Below are 26,504 nucleotides of genomic sequence, written 5' to 3'. Positions count from 1 at the left end.
CCGGGCCACATATGAAGGACCTCCCACTCAGCTGACATCCTCTGACCTCTACATTTTCACAATGAAGTGAACATATTTTTATGCTTTCCAAGGTTCAGTGTGTAAGATTTAGGTGAAAGAGATCTATTGGCAGAAATGGAATATGAAATAATCCTAGTGATGTTTACACTACTGTGTTTCATCTAAATTGTACAAATTGTTGTTTTCGTTACCCTAGAATGAGCCCTTTATATTTCGATACGTATATATTTTCAGCGGGTCCTCTCTATGGAGGCGCCATTTTACAAATGCACTAATGAGTAAAGTAGTATGTTTATCACCACACACATCGATAAGGTTGCTGATGCCACAGGTTCAATGCTGCTCCCAGGGTCTTTTTAAGGAACTTCAGTTTACTGTTCAAGGGAAGCTTATATCTGCTGATGAAGTGTAAAATGTTCATTCCAACACAGTTTTTATTTTTATTATTGCAAGTTCCTCCAATCTGGGACTCACATAGTGTTATGTATTGCAGCAGTAGAGTCAAGGACATTTGAGTGAAACAAAAACAGAACCAAATACTTTGAGTGTAGAATCTTTGAGGAATGAGAAAAACATTTTAAGTAACATAATAATCCAACACAATACAGATGATTTATCCTTCAGTAAATGCTTGAGCAGATGAATTGGATATTTTTTTGAGTGCAGAAAAGACGGTTGATGTAAGGGTGATAATTCTCCCCCTATAGATTTGTTGTAAGGTACATTTGTTCGCACATTTTACAGGAATGTCTCGTATATGAACAAATATAATCTTCTCCTCTTAGCTGTGTGTGACATCGGTTCGGCTTCCTTCAAGTACGACATGAGACGACTGAGTGAGATCCTGGCCTTCCCCAGAGCCTGGTACCGCCGAAGCATCGCCAGGCGCCTCTTCCTCGGAGACCAGACAATAAACCTGCCAGGTGACTTTTTGACCGTTCTGTGTTTGTTGGTTGGCTAATAGTATATTTACCCCTCTCTGTTTTGTGGAAAATCTTGTGAACTTTATCCGACATCATGCCAAACACAACTTGTGTGGCCAAATTTAGGCTTATATGTTGCATCCGGAATCTCTATGAACAAAGAGCTTTTCTATGCTTCTGACAAAACTCACTTTTTTTTTTTAAGTTTAAACTTTTGGTCTATTCATTGTTGACTTTAGTTTGTGAGCAGTGATAAAACTTTGTAAAAAAAAACAGGGTTAAATATTAATTTATTCATTCATTGTTGAATGCAGAACTGTGCAAGTAAATTCATGATTTTTCAAATCTTAGCTTTCGATTGTCTCCAATCCACTGCAGGTTTTGCTAGTTTTAATTTTTAATATCTCATCACGCTGACCTTCCCTCAGCCAACATTTCCTGCTACTGTTTCCCATTGACATTTCCAAGATTGTCCTTTACTTACATCTCTCAACCTTTACTTTGCTTCAGCCTCTGGCCCCGCCACCCCAGACTCGGCTGAAAACGTCACGCAACATCTGTCCCCAGAGTCCAGCCGGAAAGCTTACTGGAGGACATGGGACGGCAGCACCGGGACACACATTCCCCAGTCTCCCAACGTCTTTTCAGAGCACTCCACCGGAAGCAACATGTCCCCAGGCGGCCTGGGTCACCTCAAGTCCCCCGCACCCGGTCGCACCAGGAGTGTGTCTGATTCCTCTGCTCCTCGGAGAGGTGATTACCGACATTCCTCAGTGTTTCCCGCATACAGAATGAGATGTAGAAATGGATTATACTGTAAAGTTTGTGAATCTTAATGCAGAAGCACATCTCAGATTTTTAAGAGCAAAGTCCAAAACCAGTAAATAAAATTATGGAAATTATGAACTGCTCTCGATCGCCTTTTCTTTAATCTTTATTAATTTTCCTACAGATTCAGTCACAAAAACATCCACTCCCTCCTTCAGTAAAAATGGTAAAGCAGCGGGTCAGCAGGGGGCGCCGTGGGAGACATTGGTGGTGTTCGCCATCAACCTGAAGCAGCTCACCGTCCAAATGAATATGAGCAACGTAATGGGAAACAACACGTAAGTAGCGGTTTCAGAACTATTTCATGTGGATCATTTTTCCTCTGTTAGCTTGAGGAGATGGTTAGCTTGGCTTAGCATAGAGACTCAAAACAGCTGTAGTTTTATTTAGACATGAGTGGCATCAGTCTTTTCATCTAAAGCTGCAACTGGAAGTCCCAGGAACCTTTTTCCAGGAACTAAAAAGTTCATGCAGACCATTGTTTGCCTGCGTTTCCACCAGGGGAGGCAAATTATCCTGCTGACATACGAACAACCAATGGCTAAAACAAGCCGTCCACCAGGTGGCGGTAATGATATAGACAGTATAACAATGATGATGCTACAACAGTAAACATGAACGAGAATCAGATTATGCTGTGGACTTTGACGTCCGCCCACCTGTTGTAGGTTTTTTTTCTGCGGCTTCATTAAATCGAAGCATTAATGTACAATAGAAAAGCTAAATCAAAATGAGTGATTAAGCATATTTTCCACGAGGTCAAACTATTGCTATTGACATCATATAAATGATAAAAAAAAGGATTATTCTTGTATTCATATTAAAGATGATTGAATTACTGATTTGTAGTCCAGTTGTCCCAATATTTTATGTTATTTCAAAAAGTTTTTACATTTATATAATTTTATATTTTGTGGAAGAGAAACTGTTGAAATAAGATATAACCCTACATTCAGTACCTTCTCTGCAAACACAGAGAGATGATGCAACAATTAATAAATATTTATACATAAACAGGTATCCGTATAATTTCCACCCTCAGGTCTTGTATAGCTAAATCCTCTGGGTGTTGCTTCAAATTGGCCTCAAACTTAAATGCGGAAATGTAAAAATTCTGGCAAACTAGTCGAGGAGGGATTCAAGTCACTCAGGAAAGCTGTGAAAAATAACCTGGAATCACTTTTTGCTGCATTTTTTACTTTTACTGACCAAGACACATCCGTCCATCATGTGATATTCTGAGCCTGTATCGCTCAGTTCATAACTTATACACACACGCACACACACACTGCCTTGTACTTCTATCTTAGTGAGGACACTCATCTTACCTAACGTTAACCATAACCTAACTTTAACCTAAACTTAACCTCAAAACATGTCTTTACCCCATAAACTTTAATGAATCATGTTGTGGGACTTTTTTTGTCCCCATAAGGAAGACAAGTAACCATAATGATTTAGGTCCACACAACATGAGTAATACCTGGACCACACACAAACCAAAAATCATTTTTAATTAAAGAAATATTTGTATTGATATAAGAGGTGAACCACAAAGTTGTACCATTAATGAATAGTCTAATCCTACTTGACACATGTTGAATTGACACAATGAGATAATGAGATAATGGTGTGCAGTCATACAGACATTCATATAATGACCTAATGATTTGTCAGTCAGAGCCAGCACTTGAGGTCGAGCTCTTTTCCTTTTCAGTTATGTGTTTATTCCCGGGTAAGTCATTCATGTTTCATAGAGAGCACCTCTGCATTATTCAGCAGCGTTTCAGGATGTCCTCACTGTTGTGTTTGCTCCCGCAGCTGGACCACCAGCGGGCTGAAGAGTCAGGGCCGACTGTCTGTCGGCAGTAACAGGGACCGAGAGATCAGCATGTCTGTCGGCCTTGGCCGCTCCAAGCTCGACTCCAAGGGCGGGGTGGTGGGTGGCAACATAGACGTGAACACCCTGGAGATGGTCTGTGAGTAAACAAAGCATTGACTTTTCAGAAATCTGCTGTTTTTCTGCAACTCGTTAGTGACTCTTTGTCTCCCAGAGCATAAACTGTAGGATGTGGTTGAGCCCGAGTTTAGTGCAGAGCTCTGACATAGCACTTGGAGCCGAACAGTAATAAAATATAGACGTAGAAACACTTCCACATTTTACTCTCACTTTTGCATGCAGTTTTTAAGTAAGCTAATATAATGCATATTTATATGTTGCACACATTTGTAAATAGAATATATTTAAAGAAATTTCTTCTGACATGTGCATATGAGCATTTATTTTAACATATTTCCCTTTCTGCAGCTTTGCATCAGATACTGCTCATTCATTCAATTCAGTTTTATGTAGCAGACAGTGTGAATATTTTTTCCTACTGATTTTAGAATGCAACCTCCAGTTTATAATACACAGAAAAGAAGTGGAAGCCAGGGAGTAATTTGAGTGTTTTCCTTTTTAATGCTGTTTGCAATTCAATTTAGTATCGTAACAACATTTTGCAGACATTTAATGTCATTTAAATGTGACATTAATTCTGTCTGTGACAATAAATCTGTGTAGTAGCAACAAAAAAGTCACTTGAGGGAATCTGAAGTCCGCAAAAAAGACGAGATTTTCTGTTTGTGTTTCAAAACTTGATTAAAGACCTATTTAAAAAACACCTACAACAGACAGATTGCACTGCAAGACTAATTTAAAAACAAGCTTGTGAACTTGGACATGACGAGAAAGTTTTAATGCCCCTTTTTAACATGTGTAGCTTGAACTGTTGATTTAAAGCTTGATACCCAAGCATTGGACATCTTGTGGTCGCTTGCCAGCACCATTACCACTTTGAAAAACGGTACGTCTCTGAAGCGCAATGAATCGGTCTTATTTTAATTTGAGACACAACTAAAAACTGCATAAGGCTATAGTGAATACCACTTTTGGCCTTAGTTGCGCAACTTACATAGCATCAGCGACATTAACGTAACTTACCAAACATCAATACAACGTAAAGCACACTTCAAAAATTGGCTACAAAAAACTGTATAAAAGAACTGACAGGGTTTAATAGTTTTCAATCCATTGTATGCTCTGGTCCTAAAAATAGATTTGAAATAAAATCTTTTGCCTTTTGTCTCAATATTTCCCTCATCGTGTTTGATTTTCATTTCACTGTACAAGCAGCAACTCGGTGCCACAGTGCTAAACACTGACCGTCTTGTTTTCTAGCCCACATCTCTGAACACCCAAACCAACAGCCCAGCCATAAGATCCAGATCACCATGGGCTCCACGGAGGCTCGGGTGGACTATATGGGCTCCAGCATCCTGATGGGAGTGTTCAGTAACGCTGACCTGCAGCTGCAGGACGAGTGGAAGGTCAACCTGTGCTCTGTTGACACCAGCCTATCAGAGAAAAGGTATGAAATGATGTCAGCTGAGGCTTCGGCGGCACAACAACACTGGGCTTTACTGTATTAGCGAGTGTATTAGTGAACTGTTTGGTGGATTCTAATAAAGGAGCAGCTTTGTTTGATGAAGAAATAGATGTGTAGAGAGTTCTTCTGTTCTCGATGTTCATAAAGGGCCGTTTCACATGAGACACGTATAGTCTTATTTGTTTAAACTGTGTATTTACTCATGTAGTCAAGTTAAAGTATTACCATCAGGAAGAAGATTATCTCCTCATGTCTGCATATGGTCAGAATAACATGACAAAGGAGTGAAAATAGAAACCATAACATCAGAGGATGAAGAGGAACAGTCAGATGTGGACATCTTCAAGCCAACAATTCTGAATGTTTCACACACATAATGTTTGGAGCAAAGAGTCATTCATGATGCAGTTTTGTTTAATATTACGACATAATATTTCTAGCTGCTTTATTTGCCTCCCTGTGTTTCCTACCGTTTTAATCTCAGTCATCTGTTTCCCTCCCCATCTTCTCTCCTCTGCTCCTTCCAGTGAGATCTTTGTCCATGGAGACTTGCAGTGGGACATTTTCCAGGTGATCATTTCACGCTCCACCACACCGGACCTCATCAAGATCGGCATGAAGCTGCAGGAGTTTTTCACTCAGCAGTTCGACACCAGCAAGCGCGCCCTTTCCACCTGGGGCCCTGGGCCCTACCTGCCCCCCAAAACGCCCGTCATCAACATAGAGAAAGGAGCTGCTGAGCTCTGTAAGCCTGCATTCTTCTTCTATACTGCTGTGTGAAATATTTAATGCAGACTCTGGCATAATAAGATATGCGCAGCATGTGTCTGAGGCAGGTCCTGCTGGTTGTAGGAAGCAAAATGATTTGAAATTCTAATAAGCTTAATTTGTATACCGCTTTTTCAAACAGTTGACAAGGTTGTTCAACAACTGAATGTAATCAAACATGCTCCTGAGATAATTAAAAACAAAGCAGCACAGATTAAAAAAAGATAGTAGGTTATATGAGGATAAAAAAGCTATAATACATAAAATCTGATCTTGTTAGTTCCAGCAAGATGCCTTATTATTCCACTCAGAGCTTATTTGTCTTCTCATTTTGCCTCTCCTTATTGTCTTTGTCACACAGACATGGACGCGGCCCATCACCGCCACTGGCCCGGGGTGCTGAAGGTAATCGCGGGCTGCCACATCTCCCTCTTCCAGATGCCCCTGCCCGAGGACGCAGTGCAGCTGGGCGGTTCAATGAGCCTCCATGGCAATCACATGACCCTGGCCTGCTTCCACGGGCCCAACTTCCGCTCCAAGTCTTGGGCTCTGTTCCACCTGGAAGAGCCCAACATCGCCTTCTGGACTGAGGCTCAGAAGATCTGGGAGGACGGTGAGGAGGAAATGTTCATTTCAGGGACTTAACATCGTCCTAGCAGTATTAATCAGACTAGATAATCCATTGAAGAAATAGCCACTGAATAAACAAGATAGAGAAAATCGTCATTAGTTCCTGTTGGAATTGTAGTGTTGATATGAATTTATACGTTTATTTTTTAATCTGTTTTTAATGTCTAACATTTGTTTTTGATTTGTCCAGGCTCCATAGATGTTTCTACTTACATCGTTCAAACACTGGATTTCCATCTTGGTCACAACACCATGGTCACAAAACCATGTGGTGCACTCGAGAGCCCGATGGCCACCATAACCAAAATAACCCGACGGCGGCATGAAAACCCTCCACATGGTGTCGCTACAGTCAAAGAATGGTTCAACTACGTTACTGCCATGAGGAACGAAGGTAACAATTATTATTTTTGCTTTGCCTTTAAATCAATGTCTCTACATTCCATCCTAATGTCGTCACACACAGGGAGACGCAATATTTATTTCAATACTCATAGTATCTGCTGAACCTGAGAACGGATTTTGTTCTCTTCTCCCAAATATGAAATAACTTAGCCTCACAAAGTGGAACTCAGTGGGATCATTTTAGGGGTTAGCGTCAGAACATTGAGCTAGAATAGGTGCGTTGTCTAGACTCTAGACTGTCAAAACAAAGAAGGAGAAATTCTTTCGGAGCCGATTACAGCTTGTGTGTAAATTCCCTATAAAAATAAGTTTCCTCACTAACACAGTTTTAAAAAGTGGAAGAGTCAATAATGAAAAAAAAATGTCATTCACAAGTTCAGCTGATATGAGACTTTTGTACTTTTAATTTAAAAACTGTCAATCTTTTTTCTTTGGTCACTGATTGCTGAGTTATTATTAAACTTGCATGTGTTTCTCTACTTTCACTATTTCATATGAAAACTGATCAATATAACCTTGATGAAGATAGGATTTACTGCAGGGCCGTTGCATTAGATTGCATTAGTTTGTAAGACGTACCTAATAAACTGACAGCTTGGTGTAAAGGGTTGGCTTTAGTCTCTCAGAATTTTCTCCTCTTCAGACAGCTCTGACAAAAAGCTTTTATTTTCAGAAGAGCGCCTCTCTGTCTGCCTCGCAGCCGCCTGTTATCTCAAATGTAAAATAGGTGCAGATAGTATTTAACGAAGCAGAGGAGTGTGAACATGACCTTAAACTCTAAAGACTTTTCACTTGTTTTATCTCTCGCTTCAGAGCTGAACTTGCTCAGGAACGTGGAAGCCAACAACCAAGAGAGCGGAGTAGCTGCCAAAAGCTCCAGTCTGCTGAGCAGCTTCCGCAGCTCCTCCAGCTACAACCACGAGACAGAGACGATATTTGCCCTGCCCAGAATGCAGCTGGACTTCAAGTCCATCCATGTCCAGGATCCAGAAGAGCCTTCTCTATCAGGTACGGTAACAGGACATTGCTACGATGAACCACTGATCTCAACTAATTGGAATTAGCCACCACTGACATCAGCATTATCTGAAGACAAAATCCAAAATCTATGGACTGGTGTGTGTGGTCACCGTGGCCTGCAGCGCTGTGTGGAAGCAACCCCCGGTGGTCTCTACCTCACAGATGTTCACGCTGTATGTTTTGAAGGAAATTGTTTCAAGAAATAGGATTTGCTTACCGTCAGCATATACGGTTCATGGTCATGGAAATAGCTGCCGTCCCCCTTCTGCCCCGAGCATGAGTACTGAGAACCTTGTTGCTGATTGGCTAGAACAGTGCTCTGTTGTTCGGGTCGTCCAGCTTTCTTTGTTTCCCAGATACAGAACCACAGATGTGTATTTAAACCAGATTTTTCTTCAGAACACACAGAACGTTTAGCTACCAGACCGTGAGGAGATATTATATTAGATTAAAATCGCTTACCCCACCTTTACGCCAGATGTTGTATTTGTACAAAGAAAGTTTGTTCTTTTTCGTAAAAGTATCAAATATTTTTAAACCACATACTCTTTCTCTTCAGAAACAGGGTCTGGAATACTTATTGTGTAAATTGTCATATAAAAGCTTATATTCACATCATGTCTGATTGTTAAACAACAGCCCGGGGCATGTTCAGCCAGTTGGTAATGAAGCCTCGTCGTTGACTTTGAAATAGAAACTCTTTAAATTTAGGAAACAACCTTAAACACAAAGTTTATGTTTGATTTTCATTTCATTTTATTTTTTTACTCACATTTTGCAAATCAGATTTAAAAGAAACGTGTATACAAAGCAAATTTTGCTCATTAAAAGAAGCAATGACTAGTTTCTGGTCCTGATGGGTTTTTTTTCTATCCAGACTCCGACAGCAAACCCAAGGTGGAGTGCAGCGTTGTGACAGAATTCACAGACCACATCTGCGTCACCATGGACGCCGAGCTCATCATGTTCCTGCACGACCTGGTCTCAGCCTACCTGAAGGAGAAGGAGAAAGGTTTGTGTCTTTACCGAAATCTTTCATTTACCCAGTTACTTCCAACTGTGCACACAAAGTCATGGGTCACCTACGACAGGTGTGGCAGTGAAATTGTCCTGCTTGTTAAGAACATGACTCATGGGGGGGCGGCGTACAGCTCACCTGGTAGACCCCGCAGAGGCCCGGGTTTGATTCCGCCATGTATGCATGTCGTTCCCCACTCTCTCTCTGTGCCCCCTTCACAAGCTTACTCTGTCCTATCCATCAAAAAAGGGGATAAAAAGCCCCAAAAATACATTTAAAAATAAAAAGAACATGACTCATTAAACCATCCAAAGAAGATTATAAATAACTAGAATAAATAACCAAATAAATGGAGCACATTTGTCTGCCTCGGGACCTGCAGAGCTGCTTGTGTGCTCCCGGACACATTATAGAGCAGCATGAAAAGTAGGCAGCTGAGTGTTATTTTCACACACAGTGGGGAGGTCAAGGAGCCCGACGTGCGCAGCATTTTAATGGCTTTCCTCTTGTCACAAAGGAACAAATTACCACTCTTAATGCCAGCGTCCATGCATTCTTCATGACAATTAAAATAGAGCCACCACTTTGTGCTGTTGATAGTGTGAGCAGACCGAGAAACGAGGCAAACACTGAAAATGTTCCTGTTTGATTTATTTCTGATCAGTGAAATCAGGCAGATGGAGATTTGAATGTGAACAGAGTTAAAAGGTCTTTGCAAACCAAGTTCATATTTTTCATATGCATTTTTTTTTTTTTTTACCCATCGTCCATTAAAAATCACACACAGAAACCTTGCACACTGACTCCATTATGTCATTTCAAAAAAATTTCAGTTGAAGATAAAATTGAGTGGAGCAGTGAGGGGGATTTTGTGGTCCTCTCACAAAAACATTGGGTCCATCAAATCCTGAGAATTAGTCAGGAACAAGTATTCTGGATTTCATCTTTTGATCAAGGAGCTGGGAAATTTGCCCGATCGCTTCCAAATCTAGTTCAGGATGTCAGTTGTCCAGTTTGCTACGCTACCGGCACTGAGGCCACATGAGGAGAAAACAAATTGCTGTGATCCTATTGATCCTGAACAGCTCAAGCAACAACTTTGGCACATGTGGAAAACATACAAATCCAACACCTTCTGAATATTTTGGATGGACAAGAGTCTGAGCATAAATTTGATTGACACAGCGTGAGGTATTTATTTTTTTAACATTGGACAATGGTGTGCAAAGACCTTGAGTCCAAACTATCAGGGTTGTACTTTCAAGGATATTAATGAATACCCATTGTGATTTACCTCTGCATGTGGTTGAAGAATGTATTTGTCTTGTTAGAGGCCCGACCCATTACCCACTATTATCTCCAAGTGAAACCCCGATCCACTCGGAACCCTAAACGTATGACCTGTGACCCGACCTGTCACCTGGATGTGTTGTGTTCTTGGAAAAGCTTCTGTGACATGTCGCAGCACCTGTATCTGTCAATGTGTTTCCTCAGCTCGCTGCTATCAGAAGCTAATACATTGTGGCAAAGTCACTGAGTTCACCCCTGGCTTCTTCTGTCTTTATGATCTGTTTTAATGTTCTAGCTAGTTCAGTGTTGGTGCTGACAGCTATTTGAGTGGAAGTGAAGTGGTCAAAGGGGATGTCAAAGGCTTTTCCAATCAAATTAATCTGACTAGGTTTCATATGAGCTGCTTTAGATGTTTCAAATTCTGCAATTCATCATTTTAATTTCTTCAGTTCTCAAATGCTACATTTATAAAATGTTTACCCATCACACAATGTTTCTCCCTGTGGGTACCGACCCGGGGCAGGGCTCTACTCTAGTGGAGTGTTTGATGCGACAGTCTTATCGTTTGTGTTCTCAGCGCTTTTCGCCCCACGGATGTTTGCGGCTCGGCCGGGTCAGAAGAGCCCAACAGCCCTGCACGACGAGAGCTCAAGCTCCGGAGACAAGGACAAGGACAAGGACAAGGACGACGGCATTAACTACACCACCGTGGACTGGAGGGAGTTCATGTGCAACACGTGGCACCTGGAGCCGACTCTCAGGTCAGCGCGACTTCACCGCACAGCAGAAATGTTTGGTGTTTTCTTAGCAGGCCCGCGCCCTTTCTTATGACGGAATCAAATTCAGTCCGAGCAGTCATTCAAAACAAACAGGAGAAGATTCTCACGCCACATTTTGATAATGATGCAAAGAACAAACATGCAGATCCAGATAAACAAGGCTGTCACACATCATTATGTAAATGGACAATGGACAATGTAGAGCATGTAATAGCAGCAATATCACATTTAAAAAATACTCTATTTGTATATTCTCTACAAAACATCAAGATCAAGGGTGTTTTCTCTGATTGTGTGGAAATCTGATGTGTTCACATCACAGACAGATGACAAAGAAAGGCATTAATACCAGAGAGAGGAGTGCCGGGCTCTGACTGGCTCTCACCCGGGAGTCACACATCCTGGTCCGGAGTACAGGAAGTTATACAACCCGATCAGACAGACCACGCGTGATAGAAAGAAAGAAATAACTTCATTTATTACGTTTGCCGAATTTGCAAGAAGGCTCAAATAATTAGGAATTAGTTGTAGGCAGCATCTCACAAAGTTTATAAAGTTTCTCTTCACTCAACAACTCTCAATCAGCAGATTTTAAAGGGATTGTGTTGATATTATGGAACACAAACATCTGCTGCTTCAACAAGAGCACAAACACGTCATTTGCATCACAGAGAAGCAATTGGTGATCAGACAGCGTGTTTCACGTGTACTTACATGGTGTGTATATGATCATTCAATGTGGCCCAGGATGCATTGCTACTGATTACTAGTTATCTATTTCAAGCATCAGCTCCGGGACAGAAACGAAAAAGTAGTCCTCAAATAACTTCCTAAGTTAGAATACAAAAGTATTTAATGAAGAAAATGACAAGTGAGCCTTCTCAATTCCTTCTCATCTCTATGGAGAGTTGCACTTCATGATTGACAGCTGTTTGTTTTGCCTCATGGGTTCAGTGGGAATATCGTCCGATACTGATCAGTGGCCGATCAACCGGAGCACCCTTAATCAAGATGCAGGACTGTGTAACCTACATTTTATGTTACAGCTGATTGAGATTGATCAAGATTTTAATACTGATTAGTTGATGAATTGATGGCAATACTTTATTTTATAAACCATTGTTTTGTATGTTATCAACAAAAATAAATTGATGTAGTGGGGTAAAGTAAAAGGTAACAGAGAACGGAAGATCTTGAGTAAAAAGTACTGAAGTACTTGAGTGTTTGTGTTTAGCTACTGTGAGTGAGAACATATGGACAAATAATTTGAAAAGACTAATATAATCCTGTGATTATTAACATCTGCTGTTTTTAAACATTTGGTCCTGACTAAACTGGACATCTCCTCTGTCTCTCTCTCTCCAGGCTCATCTCCTGGACGGGACGTAAGATTGACCCGGTGGGTGTGGACTACATCCTGCAGAAACTTGGCTTCCACCACGCCAGGACTACAATTCCCAAGTGGCTGCAGAGGGGCGTGATGGACCCGCTGGACAAGGTGCTGTCGGTGCTCATCAAGAAGCTGGGCACGGCTCTGCAGGATGAGAAGGAGAAGAAAGGCCGCGACAAAGAGGAGCACTGAGGAAGGCTCAGTGTAACCACTGTAATGAAAGCTGTGCAAACTGAACATTCTCTACAGGTAACAAACACTGGATTACTGTACGGCAGTGGTGACTACTGTGCAACAAACAAACAAACAAACAAACATGCCCGTTCTACCTGCTAAACCCTGTGAAATTCTGCATAGTTGTTTACTGTGGTGCGTGCCACTAGCAGCTCCAACTGAAGCACTTTTCAGCGGTTATTCTCTGTATATTTTGAACAAAGTAGCAAATGTTAGTATTATTTGACTGCTTTAATGGTAAAACCCTGCCTCTTTTACCTGTTGTAAATGACCTTACTGAAATCGCTTGAAAGTTTATTTTAAGGCTTACCGATATTTCATGAGAAATGATTTCTTAAACCATTGCCTTTTCTTTGTTTCCCATGGAACACATGGTAGATAAGCTTTATGTATTTTTAGTTTTACCACAGTTAAAGTTCCAGTGTGTTGGATTTAGGGGGATCTGTCAGCAAGAAATTTAATCTAATTTTCATGATTAGAATTTTCATAATTATATTTCCATCAGTGTTTTTATTACCTCAGAACGAACACTTTATATCTACAGAGTCTCCATGTTTCTACGGTAGCCTAGAAGAGACAAAACAAACACTGGCTCCATCAGTTCTCCTGCACGCTAGGAAGGGGAGGGGTATTTAGTTGCTTCACCACTAGATGTCACTAAATCTCCTACACACTGGTCCTTTAAGACCAGAAGAACAGTTCAGTGACAGTGTTCTTGATTTATATTTTATTTTATTTTATTTTTTTGAGGTGAACAAATGAATACGGGGAGGTTTGAGATAGTGATAATATCATGAACTTGTAATTATGATTTGAACAATGATTATTTTATTTATGGGTCTGTGAATTGCAAAGTCTATAACATGTCGCTTGGTGTGTCAAGCATATTTTTGTCTCTTTTTTTAAAATCCATACAGTAGAACCAGTGTATATAAATGAATTTCTTAAATGTGTTGATTTCCTAACTTAATAAAAATATTGCCATTCAATTTTAAAGAGATTTAATCTATGATTCTGAGATGTTCAGTTTGATGTAACTTCCATTTTTAAAGTGATGTAAAACTTCTGTTAAAGGTCCACTCTAAAGGGTTGGCCTTATTTCCTTCGTTCAGTGTCCACTGTGAGTTGTGTACTTGTTCTGGTCACGGTTACATTCACACCTAAATGAGGGTTTGTGTCGGTCTGCCGCTCCACACATGTGCACCTGATCCCACATTCCATTCAGGTGGATACTGTATTGTACCTCTGCTGCGTGTGCAGTCGACGTGGTCACAGATGTTGGGCTGCACGCGGATGTCTGCACAGGGGTCCCTGCCTACCCTTCTGGACATCAGTGGATGATGACATTTTCGACACGAGGACCAAAGACCAAACTTTAAATTCACCTTAACACTAATTTCTACTCTCCCTTTGCAAAAGTAAGCCTGATGATGTCACTGTGACATCATCAGGGTTATCTTGGCTTCCGCTGGCACAGGAAGTTGATGTTACCAACCGGATGCATGGAGTTTGTAAGATGTGTTATAGGTTGCATCGTGGGTTTAGGACCTCGACTCTTACCAGTTACTAAAAATCCTGATATCCCGGCCTCTGCTCGATTCTGACGGTTCTTTTTAAGATCTTTTGCGACACTTTCAAGGTGCAATTCTGAATCTTTACTGATCCCCTTGAATGACGTTACGTTTCTTTAGCTTCAGCACTTTTAATGCCTCCATGTCGAGATGTCAATCCATCCTATTCTCGTGAAGCTGGTACATCAGGAACATGTTTTACATTCCTCCTCTTGTTTTCTGTACCTCTCATAAAAGATGTCTTGGTGCATCTTTTTAAACTGTCTGAGATATTTGCTTTGTTTGATTTCTTCCCTCAGTCTGTTCCAAAAAAACCATCCCACAGACTGACGGCACATACGTACCAAAAGCCTCTGCTAACAGGAAGTAGATTATTTCCTGCTCTGTACATATTAAATTCCACCAGATCCATAAATTAACACAAATGCGTGATGGATGAAATACTGAAATGATCTGATCATGATTTAATACCATTACTCAGGAACAGAAAGAGACCATATGACCATTTGTTCTGCAACTCGACTGTTTGGAGACATCCAGCCACGATGCAGTAACACTATCTGTAATCTAAGAGCCATTGGGGCTTGTGCTGCTCATTTTCTAATCCATGAAATCCATTACTTTGTGTGCTAGGTGTGTAGAATTTAAAATGGAACTCAAATTAACTTGGAATGGGTTTTTTTCAGTTTTTTAAATGCTTCATATTGTTTGAATCAAAGCTTTAATGGCGTCGACAGTAATACATTTTCTTTCCTCTGGCAGCAATTTGTTTTTGTTCTGGGCTTTTAGGTAAATTGCATGTGTAAATCAGTCATTTTAAACAACCTCCATCAGTTTCTTTCCATTCCCCCCGAATCCATAAAAAACCCTGCTGTGCTCACTGCAGAGTTTAGTTAATTCACTGTAAGACCCCCGCCTCACCACCACCACCACCACCGCCGCTAATCTCTGCCACTGATATCCCACCGCACCACGAGCCATGCTCCACTTTTGGTTCAGTTCCACGGGTTTGCATTTTTGATTGTGCGTTGGCGGGTGAAGGGGGAGAGCAGTGGCACAGTGGAGAGGAAGTGAACTGCAGGTTTCCTCTGTGATGTCTGCTGTGAGATTACAGCCGTGTCACCTGAGGACATCCAGACAGCTCAGTGTGAGAGCGCGCCCCTGTCTCTGCTCTCGCTCGCCTGGGCCGGACGTTATTTTAGATTTTTATTCCGCCTGCTGCACACACACACACATGCCTTTGAGGTTCTATTCAATTTTTGATATCTCTGTGTGGTATTTCAGTTCTGTCACAGTAAACACACTTTAACACGAGAGCCAAGTGAGTGACCAGTAGATGGAGTCAAAGGTCCCACAAACTGAACCCCTGCCTAATGAGACCGGTTCCTTACCGTCCTGCTGCTGAATTATAAAAACAGGAGGGAACACATAAAAAACTAGTGACGGCCATGTTGAATGTGTTGAATTGCCTGTCGTCCTGGCCTGGAATCAAACTGGACAGTTTCCACTGAGTGTGTCCAGTCGAGGAAAACTGACAGACAGCATGAAGTGTCATTAGTTGTGGGCTCAGATTGTTAAGCATTGGGAAAACATAGTTGTGATGTGTGAGATGTTTATAAAAGTCTAGAAGATCACGCTGAAAATATGTGTGAATATTTTATCTGCAGAATGTGTACGTTTAAAACATACGGGGTTTTTAAAGGGGCTTTTATGTAAAAAACATTCTGCCGCCAAACGTGGGATCCTTCCTGGAGCAGATGGTGAGTTTCGCCTGCCAACAACTTCAGCCGTCGTTATTTTTACAAGACAAGCGGAGCAGCCACTTCTCTGACCATCACTACAGCGACCCACTCGCCGGGCTGGGGCTAGCTGTTAGCATGCTAACATCCGTAACTTGTTTTTCAATGCTAAGATATGAATGTGACTCAGAAAGTCTCTGCTAGTTTGGTGAGTAAACGGCTGTTAATGTTAGTGTTGACTATGTAGCGTTAGCAGAATCATATATAGCTCATTTATGCAGTTTTAGAAAAAAATACATATCTCTTTCCAGAATTATGTTTGTGTGTTGTCAGTGGTTAAAACATTTGCTAATACTGTTAGCTAATACTGCTAATCTTTAAAGAGAACTATTTCCAGCTTAATTAATCAGTAATATGGATTTTGTAAAAAAAATGAATACTATAAATAGGTTAAAGATAATTTTTTGAAGTATTTCACAAAATAATTCACTTTTTAAAGTTATATAACAGAATCAATACCCCCTCTAATGTCCAGTACATTAAATATTAAGCTATGGTTATAGGAGATATTAGCTTAGCATAAATACATGAACCATTTAGTCTGACTTCAGAATTAGTAAAATTGACAAGTTGTAACAAAGCCCAGCACACAAACCTCTATAAATACCTCAAGAAGTCATTTTTAAACTTTTAACTTTAAATTATTTTCTTTTCTTTAAACAAACTCTTTCCCTCGGGTTCCAGGTTTTATGCAAAGACAAGTTAACGGACCCCATCACTATAGATATGGAGGTGGTGTCACTTTTCTTATTGAACCTTTTTATCATCTTTGTAGTAAGCAAAGCGTTTCTAAGCACATCATTACCAGGAATATGACACGATCTAAAAACTCAAAATTGTTCTCATCAATAGCTTAAAACTCATATATAAAGGATAAAAAAGTTGTTTATTGGAATTAGTAAAGCCCTTCAGTTCGGACCAGTTTCTCTGTTTAGATTTTGAACATTTCAATTATCCAAAGTTGAAACTGGACTGAGAAAAAGCGGAATACGGAGGTGATAGTACTACATGTAGAAAAACAGTTATTTGAGAAGAACACCAAATGCAAAAAGGTATAAACCACTCATTCAAAACAGTATTACGACTAATGACTTTACCTACTTTACTTTATTTAATCTAGACATAAAAACTTTAATTTTTTTTTTTTTTTTAAAGATTCATCTTGTGCGCTACATCCCAGCCTAAAGACACAAGTAACACTGATTATGTTTCTATACAAACTATTATCGTAACAAACCAGATGATTTCAGGTTTTTAATTTCTTTCCAGTAAATTGCTTTTTTTTTACCAAGAGCAATTTTTTTCTCATCTTTTTTTAAATGATCAGCCTGTTCTGAATGTCCTCATTAGCCTAATGATGGATAGAAAGGAGCAGAGACACACACCTTTATGAGTGTTTGAATGCTCTCCAAAGCCGTCTCCTACATCTTGCCCTGCAGAACAAATGTGCCTGTGTGGGATAACGACCGAACTGCATTCAATTAAACACCACGGAGTGCCATTATGACGTACAGCAACTAAACTGTCTTAATACAAATGAGCAGGCTGAGATCTGAGACACTTTTTGATTGAGTTTCTAATTGCTTGTTCCACTTCATCAGCTTTACCTCGATTTAATAATGGAGTGTAACAATATGGCTGGAGTGTTGAAAGGAGAAGCTGCTGGTTAGTGTAATGGTCTGAATGTGGCTGTGTCTCAAACACTCGGTTAGTGATCCGCTGGCCGAGCCGTGAAACGCCGCCACACAGAATAGACGAGAGTCTTCTCTCACTTGGAGGGGACCTCCCTGACCGCCACGTTTTCTGAAGCTCCTGAACATCTGCCGCAGCTGCTGCAGCTCTCTTATGTATGCTAGAGTATGGTGCTTCAGTACTAATGCCAAGGTAGCAGTTCAATCTCCCTGTGGGACGACTAGCTGGCAGTTTAAAGGCGGTTACGTGTTGTGGAAAAAGCTTGTAAGTCTCAATAAGTGCAGAAGCAGCAGTTCTTTCCACTACATTGTACTTGTAATCTGAGTATGTTGCACTTATCAGCATTTTTATATTAATTGATGTGAATATATGGTTACATCTTTAGTAAATATATACAGTATAGGAAACGTATGAAATGGCCGTAAAGTAAAAGCTTGTTGTTTGTTGTGAGAACTCGAATGGCACTCAGTAGAGCACATACCTCTGCCAAGGCCCAGCAGTTCCCTTAAAGTCAACAATGCTGCAACAATTTTACACACTCATAGATATCACTTCCCTAATGTGCCTGATTGTTTTCATCAAGATCTATGAATTATTCTCCAAGAAATCTGTGAAAATGTTAAAAAAAAAAGTGGTAAAAATGATTGGCTCATCTGACCTTTATCCAGATCCACACCACAATGTAAAACATTCTTCCCTGTGCCCATGTCCCATCCTTCCACCAAGTTTTATCTTATTCTATGCAGTTGTTTTTGTGTAAACTTGTTCACAAACAAACGGACAGGGGTGAAAACTAATGAAAAAATATTGGGTTTCATAAGCATAACATGTTATTAACATAGCACATTTTTGGCCACTTGGGGCAGTGCACATGAAAATGTGTTTGCAAAGTTTCACTTTCAAGCAATAAAAAAATGTCCTTTGGATTCGTGTTTCTGGTGACCTTTTATTTAGTTTTTTTTTTTTAGAACAATGTGTCAGCACGGAATTTAAATTTTAGTGGAGTCTCTCACCTCTCATCAGTAGCCAGGAGGCTGCTGTACTCTTCCTGCCCTGCAGTAACAGACAGTGGAACAACGTTAACAACTAGGTGGTGGACATAGTGAAGCATTTAGCAGCTAAAGATGTCGATTCTTCCCTGAGGACTTTGCGAAAATCCAGTCAGAGCTTTAAAAAAATCTGTGAATGTTGAACTTACACTTCAAGATGCCAAAAACATGACTCAAAATAAATGCTAATGTAGTTCAGTCAGAAAACTCACGTTCAAACATTTATTGCAACAGTAGAACAGGTTTAGTGTTTGGCGTCTAGGCTCCGACTTAATCACTCCCCCATATGATCACATAGATATGATGGGAGTGATGAGCAAATACTTCTAACCCCCCGTCGGAGCCTACAGGTGGATGCTGGGGTGGTGGAGGGGCTGAAGCAACTGGCAGCAACACTTACACAGCAGTGGGGGCAAGCAAAGGGAGTGATGGGACACTTTCTCTACTTAAATAGACGGCCTGATAAGGTGGGTGTGTATTATAGATGATTGTGGAGAGTGAGGTATGTCACATGATTGGAGCAGCGCAGCTCGAGTTGGCTGCCTGAACTAGCTCGCAGGGGTCGCTCCTCTGAAAGTGTAAATAAGCAGTGTTTTCTATCTATGCCACATGCATGGTGATAAATGCAATGGGCCAATGCTGTGTTTATAGGTTGTGGCCAAAAGTTTATGAATTACGGTCCTATTTCGAGTCAAAAGGCACTGTGTGCATTCGGGCATGGATACCGTGTGATTAACAGTGTAATATACAGCTTAACAGCAAGTATCATCTAATGGCTGCAGGTCGCAGGTGACAGTGGGTGTGCAGTGTGCTCGAGCTCCCAGTCAGGCTTCACCCCCCCCCCCCCCCCCCCCCCCGTTCTTCCATATTTCTCTTCACTTTCTTTAACATTACGAGACCTTTTCACAGATTACTTCATGGCTCTTGATGAAGAAAGACAGGCTTGTTTATTGGAGTCATTTTGATGAGTGTGTGGAATTTGGTGCAGATCCAAAAGAAAATCCATGTTTAGCGAATTAAGATGTTGTTTCATGAGGGGACTGTTGGGCCTCTGCGGAGGTATGAACTCTACTGAATGTCTGGTGCTGGATACTGTACGGTACCTGTCCAGAACCAAAGCACTGTCTGTGAAGCTAGTTATCCAACAGTCGATATTACACTGTGAAACGGCTGGCAACAGAAGAGATTGATATCAAACCCAATCTAATTGACTTTCTGCTAAACTGAGTCCCATCATTCTGCACATGCCCACACTCAGGATTGAAACAACCTGTTTCAAACCAGTCAGGCCTTTGACAAAATCCCATGGCTCCCAGACCAGACAGCGCACCACACCACTGACCGCTCTCACCTTTGGCACTTGTCAGACTTATCTCTGGCAGCAAGAGATTAAATGTGTGTTGGCTCACACAAACAAACCACACACACACACAGACACACACAGACACACAAACACACACATTTGTGCCTTCGTGACTTCAGAGGACCTTACATTGATTGCCTGGAGACTTACTCTAACATTAACCATAGTAATTACTAAAACTAACCTTCAAACATGTCTTCACCTTAATATTAAATGATTTACATGATGGGACTTGCTTTTTTCCCCATAAGGAGGACAAGTCCTCATAATGTGACTGTGTAAACAGACACACACACACACACACACACACACACGCACACACACGCACACACACGCACACACACACTGCACAATGCGGTCTGCCATAGCCATATGGAGATATGTGATCTGCAGAGTCAGGTCTGTTGTTTCCTGTGCATCATTAATGAAGTAGTGCTGAAGTAAAAACAAGAAATTCACATCTTCACACATTAGCTGTTGTTGTAACCTCCTCGAGCCTTTTTCCTCTTGTTTTTTGATTAATTCATCCAGACTAGTGTTACAGTTAAACATTTCTCCAGGCACCATGTGAACTTCAGATACGTCTGCTATCTCACAGCTTGTTCACTGACCCCGCCATTATTCAGATGCATGTAAACAAGGACAGGAGGTGTTTCATCCCACAACTATTTGCATTAAAAGCCTCACGGGCCAATCAGCACTTTTAAAAGGGTTATAAAACTACAGCAGATAGATGAATATACTTGATAGTGATGTTCACTCTTTTGGCTGCCTCCATATTAGCTCCTGTATTATACTTCCAGTCAAGCAGCTCTGACTAATGTCTTCAGAGTCGGCCAGGAATCAGGATCAATATTAAATGTACAGGAACACAGTGTTTGTTTGATTCACGATCTATCTGGGAACTTAAATTATGGCACTAAGCACAGACATCATGTTGACATGAGCTCACAGGCTTTTAGAAAGAGTTGTGAGTAAATTCTTCTATGATTTTCCGACCACCTGAGAGCTCACAGACTGTCCTAAAAATAGAAAAAAAGAATGATGCCTGGAAATTACTCCTTAGTCTTAATTGTTTTAGACCTCACCGCAGCATTTGACAGTTGATCATAAAACTTTAATCGGCTCACTTAAGCGCTAAGGTGGGGTATCTGGCTCAGCGCTCCGCTGTCTCAGGTCTCATCTTTCTAATAGACCATTGTCTGTGAGATGATTCATCTCCACACACAGCTGGAAAAATCCCACAGAGCTCAATTCCAGGTCCTGTCCCCGTCCGTTTGTCCCCAGTACCGTACAGGCTCCCATGATTAAACAGAAGTGTATGTGTCTCCATGCACAGAAAATACCAATTTATCCAAGCTGTTGCAATTTAGGAACAGCAGCTACTGGGTGACTTTAAAAAGAAACTAAGAATAAAAAATCATTTTGACCTTTAGTTTTGACCTTTTTAGTTTACTTTTAATTGGGGATTTAAAGGTCATTGTAATAATGTGGTTGTTGGGACTTTTTTGTGCCATACCGCCCGGCACAGAAACTGTCTTGAGAAGACTGCCCGGGTAGAGGAACAACTTATTACCACAGCGATGTTTGCTAGGAACTGATGTTTATGTCCACTTGTCCATTGGTCCTATAGACGTGTCCCCGTCCTCTTTTGTCTGTCTGTTAGCATGATTACGTAAGAACTACTGAACAGGTTTCATAGAAACTTGGTGGAAGGATGTTGTATCGGCCGAGGAAGAACCCAGCAGATTATATTAAGATTTTTTTTTTACGTAAACATGGTAAAATATAAGGTGATTTTCAAATTGTTGTGAACTTCTTTAGAAATAATGCAGAGATCTATGGAAAAAAAACATTCAAGCTCATTTAGGGGACTGTTATCCAAACAGTGTGTATTTTGGTGCAGCCTGATTGAGTTTAAGGGGCCTTGGCGGATGTGCTTGATGGCGGATGTGCTTGACATTCTTTCAGTGCTGTTTGTCTTTTTGTCCGTACACAGGATTACGCAAAAGTTTGTAAAGTCTAGTTCGTAATGTGAAGAAACAACAGCAAACTTACCTGTTAGATCTTTTCAGTCTGCTCCGACCAAATTCTGCTTTACCTGTGCTCCCAGTTCACCTTCGACGATAATCTGCCACATACAGCCAGGTCTTGGTCTCTCTGCCTTTGGATTTACCTCTTGGACATTCAGGCCAAGATGTGATGGAGTTCAGCCCTTTGTCAGACTCTGTGTTCTCTGCCTCACAGTCGAGTTCATTCGGTCTTATAACAATGACAGACACATTTTATTACACTGTTTATTACATTTCCTTGGCCTGATTTTCGTTCAACTTTATTGGAACAACACGGCTTTGTATCCCAGAGGTTATACATTCTTTGTAGAACACAGCTTTATTGAGACAGCACTTAGAAAATCAAGGTAAAAACAAACATCTTGACAAAAGATATAGAAAACATAATAACACAGGGAAAAGGGGCAAAACACAGAAGTCATTCATTATATAAAATCCATAGAGAGAGCTTCTTTTGGAATTTATTCAAACATTATGTGACAGGGTACTGAAAATCTTGTACACTTTAGTCTCTAGCTAAATTTAATACTTGTCAAAAGTTGCTGCTCAGGGTTGTGCCAGCTTATCAGTGCCAGTGAGGTAAGTAACAAGAGATATGTGCTTATAAAGTTTGTGTGTGTGTGTGTGTGTGTGTGTGTGTGTGTGTGTGTGTGTGTGTGTGTGTGTGTGTTTGTGTCTGTGTCTGTGTGTCATTGTGTGTCACTGTGTGTCACTGTGTGTAAATGAACAGTTTAGGTTGAAGGGAGAAAAGTAAGGACAGAGAGGGGGGATTACACAAGACAAGGATCCCAAGGCAGATCTAAATTGAGAGCAACATGAGTTCAAGATTGCGTTTTAGCTCAGCGGCGAGCCACTAAATCCATCTGTGCTGACAAACACCTATCAATAATGAAACGAAAAGGCAAACGGAGAGATGTTTTCTACTGTTAACGTCAGATAAAGCCCTGTCAGCTGCCAGATGATGAAGATAGGGAGTTGCAGTTGTCCCTGAACAGTGAAACGTTCAGTTGATTTTCAATTAAAATGCGTCCCCACAAAGACTTAGTGCATTTACTAGAGATGCAGCGAAGCTGAGTAAATAAGGATTTAAAGTTTTCAGTTCGTAACACAGATAGAACGGTTGTAATTCTTTCATTAGGTGTCTTTTAAGGCTGTTTTCTTCACAAAAAACTACAGAATACCTAAAAAATATATTTACTGAACACTGGTTTTACATAATCTTCACTTAATTAAGCTTCTTTTTTCTTTTTTTCTTTTTTCTTTTTCCTCCATTTTAGTAGATGGCATTTAGTCAAAGAATATGCCAAATATTTTTTTCCCAAAGATGGTTTCTATCATTTTAGGTAGTTCTCATCACACTGATGTATGTTCAAATGTTCATCTTTCTGGTTAATTTGGTTTCTTTGATGCTATGAAAACAGCACGAAACGTCATTATTGACAGCTACGACTGATTCAGGATTGGTGAACACATGTATCATCGGGATCAACACAGTGGCTCCACTCCACGATGACTAGCTAGACTTTGTATAAAGATGGACGATGTGTCGCCAAATCTTCATGTTGTACAAAAATGAAGCTAAAATATCCCTCATATTGGTGCTTGTGACGTCATGTGGAGCCAGAGTCTGTGCAGCAGTGATCGTGGTGAGGAGCCGCGATATCAAGGCTCTCTGATAAACACACTCACCCAACTGCGAGTCTCAGCTGTTAGTCATGAGGTTGAAGAAACAATTATTATAGCATCAAACTAATTAAAACCAAACTTATCATGAAGACTTGAACATACACTAGTGTGTAAACTATGTTCAAGAAAAGTGTGTTTAACATGCATGTGACTTTTGCCTGTGCCCCATCTGCTAACATAGAGGAGGCAGGGTTTATGACCTATACTGCAGCCAGCCACCAGGGGGCAGTCAAGATGGTTTAGCATCACTTTTGAGGAGCTGTCATGTCGTCCATCTTTATAAAAAGTCTATGGATTACCACTGCACAGACTCTGCATCCTCCATCCTTTTATACAGTCGATGGTTAATATATTTAAATGGCCAATTTTCAGTTTAATAGACTCAAGTATTTCATTAAATATTTAATCACATTCACTAAATGAGTTGATTTAGTTGCTTTCTTACTTAATCATGTGAATTAAGCAAAATGTCAGTTGATCAAATGGATTTGTTTTCATTTACAGATACAGCTTGGGGAATGTCAATTACTAAACTAAACTTTTGTTTCAGCTTTCGCTTCATCAAGGAGAGTATAGATCCACAGAGCATGCTGTGGCGCTGCACTGAAGCAGCTGCCATTTTCATGGGAGCAGCACAGAACCTACAGACAATATGGCATTCCAAATGGAATTAAAGAACATGATATTCATCTTAAATCAGTTTATTCCTTTGCATTTTTGCTGTCTCACCAGGTCAATGTCAATGTGAGCAACTTACGTCACACTTTTAAGCATTTACCTTTTAAGCACCACCCCAGCTACTCCAGTGCACTCTTGTGAAATCTGGACTGAAATGATAACTTACTGATGCACCCAATCCCCGTGTGCCTCTAAAAAACAGGGCTTGGTGGAGCAAGATGGTGCACTTAGAGCATTTCACAGCAGGTTTGTATTTCTCATGAAAGAAAGAAGAATTTTAGGTAGTGGACTGTGTGTCCACCTTCAGATAAGATTTTCAAATATGACAACAAAGTATGTGAAATTGAGAGGGAGACTGAGAGAATTTAAGAAAGTATAAGACCTTAGGCTGAACTTTTAGGAACCCTGCCCCTGTTACTGTCTGCAGAGGATTACTGTCTGATGAGTTTCCAATTTGAACAAAAAAGGTTGTACAGTACAAGAAAGATAGAAGCTGAACCAATTTAGAGCAGCTTCCTTAATGCCAAGCAAAGAATTCAGCCACACAAAGGCTGTGCAAAGAAATGAAAGGATTAAAACAGGAGCTTCACCTAGATTCACTTACATTAATACACCGGGGCAGCCCCCAATTCTGGGTATTGTTCAGAACCCAAACAGAAAAGTTTCAGAATTGCATTACTCATCAAAAATCACAAGTTCTCCCCACCTGCTTCCTCGGGAGGAGAAGATTAAAAGTTTAAAAGTTTAAATTTGGCTTCTGCTCCTCACAAACACCAGTTCCAGAATTGAGTGGAGAAATAACAACTATACCAAGGAACCTGTGCCTCATTAGCTTCAATCGCAGAGTCAAATAAAGGTCAAGATGGCAAAATCCAGCAGAAACTGGCCCAGCAGCCATGATTCATGAATGAGATAATGATCCTGAAAAAAAGCTGGTTGTAAATATTTTCTGTGGAGTATCGTTTTTTAACACCAGGTTTTCGGCTAGAAAAGAAGTACGACACGTGCAACACAACCTCATAAAAGTGAGAATATTTAGATTATATCGGAGAAAGTCTGTCACTTTGAAGCTTTGGCACAAGGTCTTCAAAGCCCCACAGAAGTTAAAGATGCAAGAGAAAGATATAGAGCAACACGCTCACAGCTGAGAGGGGGGGGCGACGGGACTAAATAACTGATTGATGGCCGGACATACTGATGTTTTTCTTTCATACACAGTGAGAGCAGATGCTATTTTTCATCATGATGCCGTGGTTTAAAATTAAAAATTAGTTTCATATTAAAAAGTTATAAGCTGTCACTGCTCATGAATTCATATAATATTATACATTTCACTTCTACAGCTCACTTTAGTTTCACTACAGTCAACATGTTCATCTGTATTGTTTAATTTGTTCAAATGCAAAGTGTAAAACATCTGTCGCTGGTGTTCATGTCCTCTGTGGGTGAATTTGGTTAAAGTTAAAGTAAACTAACTTGCCGGTTACACTTCAGTTCGTAAGATATAACCATGGACTGTATAAGATATGCACGACATGACGGCTCCCAAAAGTGAAGCCAAAGGGTCTTCATTGCCCCCTGGTGGCTGGCTGTAGCATAGGACATAAACCGTGCAACCTAAATGTTAGCAGATGAGGCATGAACCAAACTAAAAAGTTAAAAAATACGCATCAATTTGAAAACAGAGTGAAATGTCACTGACTCGGGATTGGTCGAGCGGGTGTATTGGCGGGACCCCACTACCCCAGCTCCACACCAGGATTGCTATTGCGCAGACTCTGGCTCCAAATTATGTCATTATCGCAAAATGGCAGCGTTCGTATCCAGGATATTTAGCTACGTCTATGGATAGTGGGAGGA

General features: G+C 40.6%; 1 protein-coding gene across 14 annotated transcripts in view; it reads left to right on the top strand.

Moving 5' to 3' along the window:
• kiaa1109 (KIAA1109 ortholog) overlaps positions 1 to 13,730 on the top strand; it is an 84,906-nt gene extending 71,176 nt beyond the window's left edge. For all 14 annotated transcript variants that reach the window (XM_034575565.1, XM_034575552.1, XM_034575553.1 and 11 more), the window contains 12 exons: positions 807 to 944; positions 1,455 to 1,697; positions 1,897 to 2,050; positions 3,594 to 3,751; positions 4,993 to 5,182; positions 5,728 to 5,945; positions 6,330 to 6,581; positions 6,789 to 6,992; positions 7,817 to 8,011; positions 8,901 to 9,035; positions 10,909 to 11,092; positions 12,476 to 13,730. In XM_034575565.1, coding sequence (XP_034431456.1) covers positions 807 to 944; positions 1,455 to 1,697; positions 1,897 to 2,050; positions 3,594 to 3,751; positions 4,993 to 5,182; positions 5,728 to 5,945; positions 6,330 to 6,581; positions 6,789 to 6,992; positions 7,817 to 8,011; positions 8,901 to 9,035; positions 10,909 to 11,092; positions 12,476 to 12,692 — 2,288 coding nt within the window. In that variant the 3' untranslated portion in view covers positions 12,693 to 13,730. The remainder of the gene's footprint in view (positions 1 to 806; positions 945 to 1,454; positions 1,698 to 1,896; positions 2,051 to 3,593; positions 3,752 to 4,992; positions 5,183 to 5,727; positions 5,946 to 6,329; positions 6,582 to 6,788; positions 6,993 to 7,816; positions 8,012 to 8,900; positions 9,036 to 10,908; positions 11,093 to 12,475) is intronic.
• The last annotated feature ends 12,774 nt before the right edge of the window (positions 13,731 to 26,504 follow it).

The sequence above is a fragment of the Hippoglossus hippoglossus genome, chromosome 22, assembly GCF_009819705.1.
Source record: "Hippoglossus hippoglossus isolate fHipHip1 chromosome 22, fHipHip1.pri, whole genome shotgun sequence".
Taxonomy (NCBI): domain Eukaryota; kingdom Metazoa; phylum Chordata; class Actinopteri; order Pleuronectiformes; family Pleuronectidae; genus Hippoglossus; species Hippoglossus hippoglossus.
This window is presented reverse-complemented; position numbering and strand designations above follow the sequence as displayed.